Genomic DNA, 16,068 nt, shown 5'->3' on the forward strand with positions numbered 1-16,068 from the left:
ATATCAGTTGACCGAATTGTACATATTGGAGTTGCATAACTCATAATCGTATATTGCTTTATCATATAGTTTTTGTCATCCTTAATTATTCTTTTTTTCTGTTGTTATTCGAAATTTACTTCTGTATTTCATATATAATTGCTTGCCTTTTGAAATGTATAAACTTCTAGAAGATATACCAATTAAAACTTGTTTTTCCTTCATTCATTTAGTTAGTTACCTTGCTCGCGAAAATTTTCCGTTCAAAGTAATGTTTTTGTAAACCGTATATTAGTGATAGTGCGATTTTTCTTTTCTATTTTGTTATTTTCAACCTAAATTAATAACATTATCAAAACCGATAGTTCTCAAATTAAAAGATAACCTCGTTTGAAAACCTTGATTAAAAAAATATTCTCCCATTTATATATATATATATTTTTTTTTTGATTTCAATCTAAAATTGGAGTGTTGAATGCGAACCAGACGATACAGAAATGTTTCCAATGACTTCATTTTTTCATGTGCTCTCCGTGTGTTTCTCTTTGACTTTTTTCGTTACTCCCCGCCTCTTTTCTCTCATTGCATATTGCTTTATCCTCCAAGAGTAATGCATTATTGTAGTGCGTGCAAGAACGACTTGTAGTCATGTGTTTGAAATTATGAATCCACTGTTTATATTTTATTGATAGTGGCGAATAAATTATCGGATACAAATCATTTTTACGAATGTATTTTTCCTTTAACTGCAGCTTATCGAAAATCAAAAATACTTATTATCTATTCACTTATATTTGCTTGTATATTTCATTGTGTATTATAATGTATTTTTAATAAAGATGTAGAAAACTTTTGCATAATCACAAGAAGTATTCAACTACTATTGTGGAATGAGGCTGACGATAATTTTTTTTTTATTGTGTAATGGTCTAGAAGGAATAAACCTGTAATTTTATTTGCCTGGACATTATTTAATACAACAGAAATAAAAGTCGGTTAGTAACATATTGTAAAATACTATTTTCCTTGTTTCTGGACGTTTTATCAGTAATAAAAAAAAAATAAAAAAAAAGTTCAACTACATACATGTTCTTTGAACTTTAACATATTTCATTGAACATTAATGCATTTTATTGAAATTAAAATAAGTTTAGGTTAAAGAATAATCTGATTCTTATAACGAAATTTTTAGTGTTTATAATAAAAAGTAATCACATAGATCCAATACTACCAGTGTTTATTATTATAAATAATCGTCCACTCAAATATGACATGATGTCTATTGAACTAAAATGCAGAGTAGTTTTTGCAAACAATAAAAGGTTCAAAACAAATATTCAGAGTTTAAGTCAAGTCAAGTCATATTGCAAATTTCGTTTGAAAAATATTTTCTTGAAGTGACTCTTCTGTTGATCAAAACAAAACAGTATTGCTTGTAGCGAAAATATGAGTTATAATAATTACTTATATTAAATAATACTGTTTAGGCCAAGAAGATGTGTGGCTCAAGTTTGAAATTTTTTTTCTTGTCACTATCACTCCATATTCTAAAACAAGAATTTATTTGAATAATATAAACAGAATTTTCTTTTACATATAGATTTACATAAGATTTTCTATTTCTTAATACAAATAAAATTTTGTTTCTACTGAATAATTTTTCTTTTTTTTAAACAATTTTTTGTCGGGAAATTCATTTCTAAAAGCTAAAAGAAAATTTTCGGAGTCTATAAACTAATGAACGATATTTTCAGAATCAAGCAACGTCAGGTGACATAAAAAAATCTAACAATAAGATGATGGTCATAAAAGCTTCATGAATCAGTACTTATTTATGATTCTACATGTTCTATAATCATGAATGATAAAATTATACCAAGAAGAAAACTTTCAGTTTTTCAACGATCCTTCGATATTAATACGGTATTTGAAACGACTCAACATGATATAATCACTGAAAATCATAGTCTGAATGACTGCTTTCCAATTGATAATACTACGATGAATAATTCAGTAAGTGTCAGTACTGCTAACATCAGTCATCCAGAAAGAGACGATAGTTGTGATATAATTTCTCCATCTACCAGTGAAAAAACTGTTTTTCAAGCATCAAGATTCAGTTATTTATTTGAAAAAAATCGAAACAAAAATAACAATGATGATAATAAAAGAAAAAACGAAGGAAACGTTACATGCCGTGAACAGGTAACTGTTGAAAATCAATGCAATGATGAAAGAGGTAAATACTCAATTTCTATTACAATCAGAATAAATTTCTTATAGTCATATATGAAACTACGCAGAATAAAAAACGTAATTTTTGAAAAAGAATAAAAAAATTAATACTCAGTTTAAGTGAATCGACGTTTGTATTGCTAGATGCCGATTTCTACACTTTTTCACTCCTGTGCTAATTCGACGTTGTATATACGTAATACTTTTTCAATACATAAATTCGCTGACAGCTAGAATAATTCCAATACTCTTCAAATACAGGGTATATATGAAATGGGTATAGAATTTCCATACATACGCTTTAAGGGATTTCGTCGATTTTTTAAAACGAAGAGTGAGACAACATTTTTCTCTGTTTTTTGTCTTTTTCGCACTCATAAAAATATTGTGTTTCTCAAAGTCATCCGCAAGAGGTCTTTAGTGATTTTTCAATAATTCCTCATAAAAATCAATTTTTTCATACTTTAATTATTAATTGTAAAAAAACTAAGCTCCAAACCTCTTTTATTATTTTTCTATACGTTTTGTTTTGTCTCATTTTATAACCCGATAGTTTTTTTTCACGATGTCATATTGTCGATTAGAGATATTGGTATTTTCATGGACTTTTTTTTGACAAAAATCGCATTCTCCATAAGAGCCCATGTTAAAAGTTGTCAACTTTGAAAATTAATGAAAAAATAACGAGCTTCCACACAATTACCAAAAAATTACATAAAATGTATTAGTATTTCAAGAATCTACTGTATAAATTTCAAAGCATTCTCATATTCGGAAAAAAATCGACGAAATCCTTTAATACCTACGACCATTGATAATTTAAAAAAAAATTTAAGATTATTTTATGAACAATATTCTTGTACGTTCATAAATTATTCACGCTCAATTAAAATTTTGAAACCTATAAGAATTTGAACTTGGGACTTTTATTATATTGACCTTGGATTTATTAATCATCCGGGAATTGGACCCGCGACTTGCTAAACTACTTATCAAGCCTATGCCCTAACACGCAAGACCAACTTTACAATGTTAAAAAACAAAAAAATTTCTTTTACTTGACTACAAGTCAATACAAACAAATCTAACATACAAACATCGTAAAAATGATGATTTTATTTTTTATTTTCCAAGAAGCTACATCATGCAAAATAAAGTGACATCACGACTACAAAATACACGGAGAAAAATTTACATTTTTTTTTAATATAATACCATAGCAATTTTTGCGTTGTGTTACAGTAAGCTGGAACCATATGAGGATCATATTAAATTTTGAGACAGACCATAGCAATTTTCATTGAAAAACGCCACTTACTGGCCGTGCGATCTTCCGCGGTGTACCATAGTAATTCTTGCGATGGGCAAACGCAAAATTTATTATGTTTATAAACGCTTGTGAAAAAATATTGTAAAAAAACATTTCAAGCTCAGGATTTGAACCTCATATCATCGGGATACAAATTCTACGAGTTATCCGCTGCGCCACAACATCGTATCTGTAAAGGAAATATTATTTGTTTTACATTAACAATTTGAAAATAAGCAAAGTCACGCCTGCGCAGTCGACTAAAAAGTGGGGGCAGTTGACATTTCTGAGTCCTTCATCAATTTTGCTATGGCCCATTGTAATTTTAAATATGTTGCTTTGTATTTGTTAGTGACACCTACAGGAAATCCAAGAAAGTTATTAAAATTACTATGGTACATTGTAAATTTTCAGAGGATCATTTTAATTTTGTCCATAACAACAAAGTAAAATTTTAGAAATAAACAAAGCAAAAAAAAAAAAAATATTTTTTGCTATGGTGCAATGTAATTTTTAGACTGGATTATTTTAAATTTTAAATTTGGTTTCTGTAAAAATTTCTTTGTGCGTTGCAATTTTTTCATCGGGGAATAGCAAAAAAAAAACATGACAAAATCGCTATGGTACATTTTAATTTTTCAATACTACAATTGTTTTTTTTCGTTGAAATGACAGTAAATTTTTTAATAATCATAATATGGTTCTATGGTAATGCGGCACCATAGTAATATTGAGTGAAAATTTTTCTCCGTGTATACACCACTGAAAATACTGTTTACAACCTCGACTACAACTAATAGTTTCGTAGCGAATTACAAACGACTTCAAACATGGGAAATGAGACGACACGACTACAACGACTTCAAATGACTACGTTTTTTTTTTCGAATTTATTCACTTCTTAGTCTCATTCTCGTCTTTTTTCCAATTATTCTATTTATTTATCAACAACAATACAATTCGAATTAAATTAAAAAAATTAATAAATGGAAACGAATTATTGTTAAATTAACAAAGTTATTAAATGTTGTTCAACTACTCTTGAGCATCTAAGTAAATTGAATCTGACATTTTAAGTTAGCCATTATCAGTCTAAACTAGAGCTGACAGTGTTTTTCGATATTGTTTTATATCTATCTAAACATGAGATTTTATTGGATGCTTAATGACATTATTTGATTTATATTCTAATGTATACCAACTACACTGTACCCTGATCTTTTTCGTAGTGCTATTTAGTTTAGGCATACGAGAAGAGAAATTTTTAGTAAATATTACTAAAGCGTGATAGTAAAATTTATCGGTGATGACCTTTCTTGGACTTATTTTGATTTACATAACTAATTTTTCCCCCTCTTTTGAAGATTTCAGTAAAAATTCCACCATTGGTAATATGCTGTATCAATTGGTAAAATTTACTAGTATTTATCCCTAATTCTTCTCGATATACGTCACGAATCTTTAGTATATCTTGTCGCATAATTTAGTATACCTAAAATGTACCGACTGCCGATTGTAAATTTTAATGAAGTTTATAATAATATTTATGGAAAAATGTTGTCCTATTCACTGTAAAAAAAAATTCTATATTTGATAACAAAACTTCTTGTAAATAGAATTTTCGTTCTAGGAAATTTTCAGTTTTGAAAGAAGAAAAAAAGTTCTTGTTATGAATAGAAAACTTTTTGTTAAAAGACAAAACAATTCTTGAAACATGACAGATTTAGATTTGAAATAAACCTAAAATAGATTTGAAAAAAGAAAAATTATCCTCGTAATGATAATAAAACTTCTTGAAATAAATGCTAAAAAGGTCTTGAATTGAGACGCATACTTCTTATAAAAAAATCTTTTTGTTCTCACTTCATGAACAACAGTTCCAAATTTTAGAACAAGGCTTCTTGGAAATAATCCAAAATGGCCTTGAATTTAGACGCATACTTCTTGAAAAAAATCTTTTTGTTCTCACTTCAAGAACAACAGTTCTAAATTTTAGAACAAGGCTTCTTGGAAATAATCAAGTTGTGTTCTTGAATTGAGAACAAAAAGATTTCTATCAAGTCAAATTTAAATTCAGTTCAAGAAGAAAATTACTACTGATTTAAATAAATAAAAAAATTATTGATTTAACATTACTTTTGTTAATTACCAGAAGTACAGTGCAACTTCACATTGTGAACCATATTTTTTCCTAAACTAATTACCTATGAGGGGAACCGAACCCTTGACCGACGCAAACCACGATATCTTAAACCTAACGACTTTCCCACCGAGCCACGAGCGCATGTACATGACAGGACGAAAATTTCTGTTCTCATAAAGCACGACATTTAAGAAGAAAAATTAAATCATATTCCAATTTAAAAAAAATCAAGTTTGATAATAAATACTTACGAAAAATATAAAACTAAATGATATCAAAAAATCTAATATAAAAAAAAAAAAAGATGTGTGTTATTGTACGCACAGGGAAGTGAAACTTCTTTATTTTAATAATTTTTTACGCGATCGGTTAGGGGTAGATTGAGTAGGTTTAGACTTGAACGGCCAGTATAGGTGGCGTTCTTTAATGAAAATTTCTATGCTCCATCTCAATTTTTAATATGATGCTTTTATGGTACCAGCTTACTGTAGCACAACGCAAAAATTGCTATGGTATTATATTTTAAAAAATGTAAATTTTTCTCCGTGTATATGACTTCAAAAATTGTAGTCAATAAATTTTAGTGGCTTAATTGACTACAAGAACGGCTATTACGCTAACAGAGTAAAATTCATTTTAGTTATAGCACATTATTAAACTGCTGAATACACTTGGGGATTTTCTATACTTTAATACTGAAATCGAGCCATGGAAACATAAAATGATACCAAGTATTGTAACAGTATTGGAAATCTATATGTTTTTATATATTAATATTATTTTCAAACTTCTTCTATTCTTTTATACTCGTTCCGTAATTTTTCAATAGTGACTTTTTTTATTCCGGGTCGTTAGTATAGCTATTTCCTGTCAACCTATAATTATTCTACAGATTCAAAATTTAGAACACTTGATAAAAATGATGATATTCAGCGTAATAAATCACGGAACAAGTTCAAATCAATTGACAAAATACCAGGATTCGAAGTGATGAAATCAAGCGATGGGAATTTGTCAGAGAAAAATAAACTTGATGTGCCTGAAGATCAAAACGGAAATAATAAAACTGACAACAAAATGATTGAGGTTCATAATAATTGAAATATAATATTAATGTTATAAAAATAGAATTGATTGTTAAACATGTGAAACTTAATTGTAAACAAACGTCGTTTCCAGGAATCAAGTAAAATGAGGAGATCAATGTCAATTGACGAAAAAACTTATCGTTACAATCAAAAAAACAAAGTCATTTCTTGCTGTAATTGTCAATCAAATCGGTCCCAACAAGAAAACATAACATTGCGAAATTCGATAACAAACGAGGAATTTCAAGTGCCAAATCATGAACTGTTTCAAAAATCAGAAATTGTTAATCATATAAGTTTTGACAATACCGAGTAATAACTTTTGATTAAATTCTTTTGTATTTTTATTTACTAATGAAAAATGAACTGTAACATTCTATTTATTCATATTTAACAGCATCATTAGTTTGTCTGAAGAGGAGTTAGAGGTATGTGAAATGAAGCCTACATACAAAAGATTTCGACTGAATTTCCCAATTTTATATCTATTTAATCCTAGCGTAAGTATCTAGCATTCTCAATTGGTGTTTTAACGGATAAAGGAACATTATTTCGTCGACGAGAAATTTCGATCCGACAACGAGACCAAACTGAAAATAATCTCGTCAGTGAAATATTTCAAATGCAGCACGATATTCAGGCAAGTCAAATTATTATTATTGTGCGTAAACTTTTGCGTGTTTTAAATATAATGCCCTAATTTATGTTTTTTTGCTATTTATTATAAACATTAGCTAAAAAATAAGAACGCAAAATTTGTTCAATGAAATGACGATAAATGTGAATTTGCAAGATATTAATATTAAATAACCGAGGATTCGTAAATAAAAATGAAAGAAAACTAATGATTAGCCCGTGAATTGACAGTTGAAAAGTTATCGAGAATTTAAAGAAAAAAAAAAGAGGTTTTTCACATTTTTTGGTATTATGGCTCTGATAATTGCTTATTTAAAAATTTAAGATATGTGGATCGTAGAAACTAACTAAATATGAATATATATAATTATATATATAAATATAAATATAAATATAAATATAAATATATATATATATATATATATATTTCAAATATATATTTGTTCATAGGTTGCTGGTTCGAATCCAGATTGGGGAATTTTTTTTTTTTCTTTCTTTAAATTTATAATAAACAGATACAACATAAAATTTTTCTATACCGACTGATAATAAAAATAAAATATACTATTTTACCATCTCTGTTTTACCGATCAGGTTGCGGTCCCCTGTTCCTTCCGATCTACCTTTCCCCTTAGCGCCCTCGTATCTACAACTCTGGTAGAGACACTACTGACGTCACATTGTCATGAAACTGCTGCCACGTTTCAATTATTCCATGTTAAAGCTTTTTTTCAAGTTATCTAGATAACCTCCCGTGTAGGAATTGCCAAGACTCACAACACGGCCAAGTCTTGTTCCAATAATGGCACCCAATGCTTGGCAGCCAATCGTGCGCCATCCATGGGCCAAGGCTTAGCTGACTCATGGCTGGGTATTTGCTTACCAAGGCTCGTATTTTGATACTTGGCCGACCATTAGTTGAAGAAGAGGTGGCCAGCTCTTATTAAGCCATTTATCGGCCGAGTCTTGGTAAATTATTGGGTGGCCAAGACTCGAAACAGATGATTAAGTCAAGGCTTGGCTCATTAAAGGCTGGCTAGTCATCGATCGACCGTTCATCGGCCAAGTCTTGGTTAATTATTGGGCGGCCAACACTGGGAATATACATTAAACCAAGAGTTGGCACAATAAAAATTGGTGAACTTGACTTGCCATTTGTCGGACGAGTATCGATTGTTCTTTGGGTCACCAAAATTGATTATTTTTTCTTCTTTCGACATATATTAAGAGCCGCTGTTATGAATTCAATATTCAAAATTTTTTATTCAATTATATATATATATATGTGTATAACAGCTATACTCATTTTTTTCTTACATAACGAAAATTTCAAGAAAAAAAATTTTTTTTATATAAATTATTAAAATATATTCCGAGGTTAATGAAACAAATAAAATTTATATATCGGCCGAGTGTCGGTTGATTCTTGGATTGCCATGATTATGATGTAAATTCAAGTAGAACAAATTTTCCTCATCTCCAATTATTGCTGCTGTGGTTAAGTAAGTAAGGCTCTGGAGTTTCAACTAGAAGGTCCGTGTTCAAGTCCTGGTGATGTCAAATATTTATGGTGTAGTTTTTTCAGTCAAATAAATTATTAATTATATAAATAAAAAATTAAATTCTTTAAACAAATAAAAATTTTTTTTTTTTTATAAAATTATTAAATTTTTGGAAGTCTTGGCCGAGTATTGGTAGCCAAGCTTGAATTGGTGTCAATCCCCAAGCCTGGTACAAGCACTGACTAAGAGTGGTAGCCAAGACTTGGCAACATTTTGCCAGGCACGGCCCAATGCTTGGCCATGTTGTTTTCTCCTTCACGGGAGTTGACACTAAGATACACTCAACAGATAGAACGGATTTTCCAGAAAAGAAATTCGTTCGGGTTAGCTGTACACCTTGTATACAGATCGTGAGGCAGTTCTTATTCCGGCATCTTATTTACATCTTGATCCAATCTGGATCAGGAAATTTGACGGCTGTCCTCGTTCAGGTATCTTTATTATCTCCTCATCCAGCCAGAACCAGGATAGTTTTATCACACCTTGGATAGGGGTAGCCTGATTCAACCCTGATCAGAACTTGATCAATTGATCAGGTTACCTCTATTTAATTTCCTGGTCAGGATAGCATCGAGTAATCCTTTATAGGGATAGCCTAATCCATTCCGGATCAGGACTTAATCAAGATAAAAGTATCAAATTGATACTTTTTTAAATATTTCATAAAATATTTCGGTGGGGTCAAACAGATGCCTAATCTCAAAGAGATTTAAAAACAGGTGACCTCGTCAAATTTTGTTTAAATCTTGATACAATTTTTACCCAGAAGCTGTGTCCTTGAGAATAATGCATTTTCCCGATACATCACTACCATAAGCTTTCTTCCAATGAATACTATTTAAAATTCGCGATATAGAGTTTACTGGTGCTTGCAATCAATATTAAAAAAATGTATCTGCAACAAATTATGATTCACACAGAAACAAAACTTAACAACAGGTATTTTTTTACGCAGGCACTCGCTCTACCATGTTCCGACAGTGAAACTGTTGAGAAAATCGAACGGGCAAGAAATCGAATCGCTATATTATTGACATGTGCACAGAAAGTTTCTTGCGCTGCAGAGACAGTGGGCGCCATTCAGCAAGAGTGTAAACTTTCACATGACGTTTATCAAACTGATCAATATCTAAAAGTCTTACGCAGTAGATGCAACAAGTATGCAATGAATCTTGCAGAATCCAAGTAAGACTGTTTGAATTGAATAAGTTAATTTTTACATTGAGCAAATAAGATTGTTGCATAAGATTGATTATTTCTAGGCGAATTCTGTCGGAAAACAATATAATCATCGATGAAAATAATGGTGAACTAAGTGAAGAATTGACTCCAACACTTCGATACCGTGGACTACCAAGTTCAACGAATCGCACTATGGTTAGAAATTATTTAAACATCTACCCGAGTAGAAATTCAGGTCAGGTTCGGATCAAGCATCCTGGACCAAGGCTTTTGACTTGCCTGGATTTCTGGATCCGAACCTGATCAGGATGTAACGCTTTTTCGTAAGGTTTGGATCCAGAATGGATCAGGATACCTGATCAGGCGGTAGTAAAGATACATGATCCATAATGGATCCAGATACTGGATCCGAACCTGATCAGGATGTAACGCTTTTTCGTAAGGTTCGGATCCAGAATGGATCAGGATACCTGATCAGGCTGTGGTAAAGATACATGATCCATAATGGATCCAGATTCCGGATCAAAACTGGATCAGGATACATGATTTATTCAAAAAAAAAAAAAAAAATTAATAATTTCAAATTTATTTTTTTTTTAAATTTGAAATCTAACGCTTAACAGAATACAGATAAACTTTTATTATTACAAACTGACCTAATTGATAATTTACCTAACTAATTATTGCTACGACCGGGGTTCGAACCCTTCGCCACGGATTACAACGCTAGTACTTGACACGCTGGCCATTGAGGCATTCGATAATTGTACTAACTTTGTCCTCGATAGTTCTATTGTTCAATGATTAGGATAGCATCAGGTTATTCGTTTTATCCATAGAGTAGCTGATCCATTTGGATCAAGACTGGATCAAGAAAAATTATTTGAAAAAAAAAATAAATGCAATAATTTTTTCTTGATCAAGATTTGATCCAGAATGGATCAGGCTACTCTATTAAGGATAAAATACAGATAGCCTGATGCTATCCTGATCAGGCAATTTGTAAAATCACATTTCAAAATTTGATACTTTTTTCTTTATCCATTTTGGATCCAGCTAGCCTACTTAAATTAGAGTAGCCTGATCCATTCTGGATCAAATCTTGATCAAGAAAAAATTATTTGAAAAAAAAAAATAAATTCAATAATTTTTTCTTGATCAAGATTTGATCCAGAATGGATCAAGCTACTCTATTAAGGATAAAATACAGATAGCCTGATGCTATCCTGATCAAGCAATTTGTAAAATTCAAAGACGCGGAATTTGATACTTTTTCTATATCCATTTTGGATCCAGTTGTTTACTTAGCCCTTATTATAGTGTCCATTTGGATCAAATCTGATCAAGAAAATTATTTGAAAAAAATAAATTAATAATTTTTCTGATCAAGATTTGATCCAGAATGGATCAGGCAATACTCTATTAAGTGATTAAAATACAGATAGCCTGATGCTATCCTGATCAGGCCATTCTACTCTATCTTAGTAGTTTGATCTAGTCCGGATCAGGACTTGATCAAGATGAAATTATTTAAAAATTGAATAAATTTAATACTTTTATCTTGATCAAGTCCTGATCCGGACTGGATCAGGCTATCCCTATTAAGGAAAAGATGTAGTTGCCTGATCCAGGCTTGATCAGGATGTGATAGAGTTACTTGAATAGGGATAGCCTTACGATATCCTGATCAGGCCTGGATCAGTGTTCAGGCTATCCTGAACAAGTTTCTACTCGGGTAGTCCCTAGGAATTGCCAAGACTCACAACACGGCCGAGTCTTGTCCCAATAATGGCAGCCAATCGTGCGCCATCCGTGGGCCAAGGCTTGGCTGACTCATGGCTGGTTATTTGCTTACCAAGGCTTGTATTCCAATGCTTGGCTGACCATTGGTTGAAGAAGAGGTGGCCAGCTCTTATCAAGCCATTTATCGGCCGAGTCTTGGTAAATTATTGGGTGGCCAAGACTCGAAAAAGATGATTAAGCCAAGGCTTGGCTCATTAAGGGCTGGCCAGCCATTGATCGCCCGTTCATCGGCCAAGTCTTGGTTAATTATTGGGCAGCCAAGACTGGGAATATACAATTAAGCCAAGAGTTGGCACATTAAAAATTGGTGAACTTGACTTGCCATTTGTCGGACGAGTATCGATTGTTCTTTGGGTCACCAAAATTGATTATTTTTTCTTCTTTCGACATATATTAAGAGCCGCTGTTATGAATTCGATATTCAAAATTTTTCATTCAATTATATATAGGGGAACCCGAGATGAAAAAATCAAGTATTCGAATAGTATTATTGATATTTTATAGTGTTTGAATTATATCCGGCGATGTTTATGAGGTATTGTGAGAATACTTATGAGTATTTTCGATATTTTGGTGGTATTATGAAAGAAGTAAATGAAGAGCTCGAATATCGGTTCTTGGATACAATTATCCCTGACAGGTATTTTAAATGTTTGGGTATTTTAAAAGTCTTTGAAAAGTATTCTGATACTCCAGTTTTTGGACTTAGAAAAATTTCAATATCATAGCACCGTATTATGTAATAAACTCCAATTATTTTTATAGTTAAATAATTTATTTATGAATAAATTAATAATTATTTAATAATTTTTTCTATCCTTATATTAACATTTCCAATTTATTCTAGTAATCATGCTAGGGACACCACATCTTTTCCTTACATACATTTGCCAATAGCTATTTAACTATAATTAATTATGGCAAATGTTGATTAGGAAAGGATGTATAGTCAAATAAATCGAGTCGTAATCTAAAATAACGATAGTGAATCTCTTTTTTAATTTTTTAAATAAATTATATTTGTATCGACTTCGTAGGTTATGTCAACAAAATTTCAAATTTGATTAACTTTTAAAAATGGTCTCGCGGTAGAGTGTAGGTTTAGTAATTAGGAAAACGTAGGATCAAACCCGGATAGAAACGAATTTATGTAAACAAATATATATGTAAAACGCACTCTTGTTGGAATTATTTTTTTCAAATAATCAGCAGGTATTTTAACCGGATACAATTGTATTTTTGAGTATCCCGAGCAAGTATTTTAACCGGATACAATTGTATTTCAAATACTCGTCAAACATAATTATCTTGCTAAAAATACTTTTCAATCGGTATTCGAAAAGTACTTTTAATGGCGCTCAGAAACACAATTTCAAGTATCAAACACAATTGTGTTTCGTCAAAATACCTCAATTTTTTCATCTCGGGAAAGCGGGACAAAATGGAACACTTAAGGAAAAAATATAAATCGATGTATGACAATAGTATTTTCCGATTAGTTTTTCTCACTTATTAATAAAAAAAACATAAATAATTTTTAAAAATTAAAAAAAAAATTATTATTATAAATTTTCTTTATTGTTGTTTAATAAAATGTGATATTAATCACAAAAAATAATTTTTTTTTATTTCTCTTCATGTATAATTACGAACAATTGCTTTTAAATTAATTTATCACTATTTTTCTCGACGAACAAAAAAAAACATATAAAAAATAATTTTCTTTGTTCTTAAAAAAAATGTTCAAAAAATTTTCAAAAAAATTTTTTTTTTATTGCATCTATTTTCTTCCGGCTTTTTTAATCGAAGAGTGACGAAAAAATGAAAAAAAATATGAGTCAAAATATTTTTTTGGGTGTTCCATTGTGCCCCGCCGTTCCATTGTGCCCCGCTTTCCCCTATATGTGTATAACAGCTATACTCATTTTTTTCTTACATACCGAAAATTTCAAGAAAAAATTTTTTTTTTATAAATTATTAAAATATATTCCGGGGTTAATGAAACAAATAAAATTTATATATCGGCTGAGTGTCGGTTGATTCTTGGATTGCCATGATTATAATGTAAATTCAAGTAGAACAAATTTTCCTCATCTCTAATTGTTGCTGCTATAGTTAAGTAAGTAAGGCTCTGGAGTTTCAAATAGAAGGTCCCGTGTTCAAGTCCTGGTGAAGTCAAGTATTTATGGTGTAGTTTTTTCAGTCAAATAAATTATTAATTATATAAATAAAAAAATTAAATAGTTTAAACAATTAAAAAAATTTTTTTTTTTATAAAATTATTAAATTTTTGGGAGTCTTGGCCGAGTATTGGCAGCCAAAACTTGGCCCAGTATTGGTAGCCAAGCTTAAATTGGTGTCAATCCCCAAGCCTGGTGCAAGCACTGACCAAGACTGGCAGCCAAGACTTGGCAACATTTTGTAGCCACTCACTCATTCACTCTCATTAGTTATATGGGCAAACACTCGCTCGGTCTACGCGTTCGCTCGTTTCGAGCGTTGGCTCGTCCAGCCGTTGGCTTGCTCCGAGCGTTACATGGCCGACACACTGTTTTTTTTTTCACTACCCTGCGAAAAGAAGTTTCACTTCAAAAACAAACATAAATTTTATCAAACATCGTCCGATTCGGTTCGGTAGTTCAATAAATATCTTGCAAAAACAAATTCTGACACTACATTTTGTTGAATGAAAAAAAAAATAAAGGGCCAAAAAATTTGAAAAAAATATCGTAATGTCTACAGATGAAGCGTCGTCGATTGGGACATTGCAGGAATTGATCGGTTAATATTTACAATTGGGCTCTGTGAGAGAATGGAAATAATAAATCTAATAAGGCCCAAAAATTGAGAATAAATATGATGATTGCGTTTGAGGAAAAAAATGTAACATAATGGACATCGTAAAAGCCAATTCGATCCAGAACTTCAATTTTTATCGCAAAATAACAAAAAGTCACACGAAAAGTTAAAACATAAGTGTCCTACGGAACACTAAAAATCAAGATAGAGACTTCGTTTAGGCTCAAAACATTCGTCTTCAAAAACTCTAGAGCCCGCATCATAGACTTTTTCTGCTATGAGCGAAACAAACAAATTAAAGCAAAACAAAAACACCTTGAAATCAAAAAATATGGATCATAGAACAAAAAAGTTTTCAGAAAGCACTAGAACTTTCAAAGGAGCTTCTTTTAAGCTGGATGCAAAGTCTTCAAGTTAATAATAACTCCAAAAATGGCGATCCTAAAAAAACGACAAAATAACGCCAACAATAACTCGTAAAAAAAAATTAGCGTGTTGCGAGTACGCGGGAGGGAAGTGAAACTTCTTTCAGAGTAGTTGCATGTCACGTTATAATAATATGTGTTGTACACGTTATAATTTATGATATCAATGGTATTAATAATAATAATAATATTAATCACGATATAATATTGATAATATTATTACTAATATTATTTAAACTGATAAAACACAACAACTCTTCATGTCGAAATAATCATGATTCTTTAAACCCGCGAGATAACTATTGCTATTACTTTAACTATTTTTTGAAAATCAATTATTTAAGTATTAAACTAAGTTGAACTGTTTAATAATATTTAAATAAAAAAAAAAGTCGCACACGCATACACACATAGCAGCTGACGCTCCGAGTTTATACGCTAAATGTAGTACATGTTGTATGCTTGCCGGCTTCCCTTTTCTCTATGTAATTCTCCTCTCTTTATCCGCTTGTGACCGAGTGTGTGATCGCGCGTGTGACCAAGCATGTGACAGAGCGTATAACAGAGCGTGTAACAGAGCGTTTGGCGGAGCGTGTGACACTCAGCGTGACGCTACTGGGGCTTTGAATTTTGTCGCTACCCTCCGTAAAGAAGTTACATTTCAAAAATCAAGATAAAGACTCCGTTTTAGGATTAAAAAAATGCGTCATTGAAAACTCTATCGGCCGCATCATAGACTTTTTCCGCTATAAGCTTTTAATGCAGAAAAAAATAAAAAACATTTTTTTTTTTTTTCAAAAAGTATATGCATCAGAAAACAAAAATTTTTTAGAAAGCACTAGATCTTTCGGAGAAACTTCTTTCGAGCCTAATACAAAGTCTCCATGTTGGAAATAACTCCAATTAT

The 16,068-nt window shown here is 31.1% G+C and overlaps 1 protein-coding gene across 6 annotated transcripts in view; it reads left to right on the top strand.

Moving 5' to 3' along the window:
• The first annotated feature begins 512 nt into the window (after positions 1-512).
• The window catches only part of LOC122857589, a 109,980-nt gene continuing 94,424 nt past the window's right edge, over positions 513-16,068 (top strand). For all 6 annotated transcript variants that reach the window (XR_006374233.1, XR_006374231.1, XR_006374232.1 and 3 more), the window contains exons 1-8: positions 513-974; positions 1,734-2,218; positions 6,559-6,752; positions 6,846-7,066; positions 7,152-7,182; positions 7,254-7,394; positions 9,908-10,137; positions 10,215-10,329. Coding sequence is in view for 2 of the 6 variants with exons in the window: in XM_044159837.1 (XP_044015772.1) it covers positions 1,837-2,218; positions 6,559-6,752; positions 6,846-7,066; positions 7,152-7,182; positions 7,254-7,394; positions 9,908-10,137; positions 10,215-10,329 (1,314 nt within the window). In the remaining 4 variants the exon portion in view is untranslated. The remainder of the gene's footprint in view (positions 975-1,733; positions 2,219-6,558; positions 6,753-6,845; positions 7,067-7,151; positions 7,183-7,253; positions 7,395-9,907; positions 10,138-10,214; positions 10,330-16,068) is intronic.

The sequence above is a fragment of the Aphidius gifuensis genome, linkage group LG5 (genome assembly GCF_014905175.1).
Source record: "Aphidius gifuensis isolate YNYX2018 linkage group LG5, ASM1490517v1, whole genome shotgun sequence".
Taxonomy (NCBI): domain Eukaryota; kingdom Metazoa; phylum Arthropoda; class Insecta; order Hymenoptera; family Braconidae; genus Aphidius; species Aphidius gifuensis.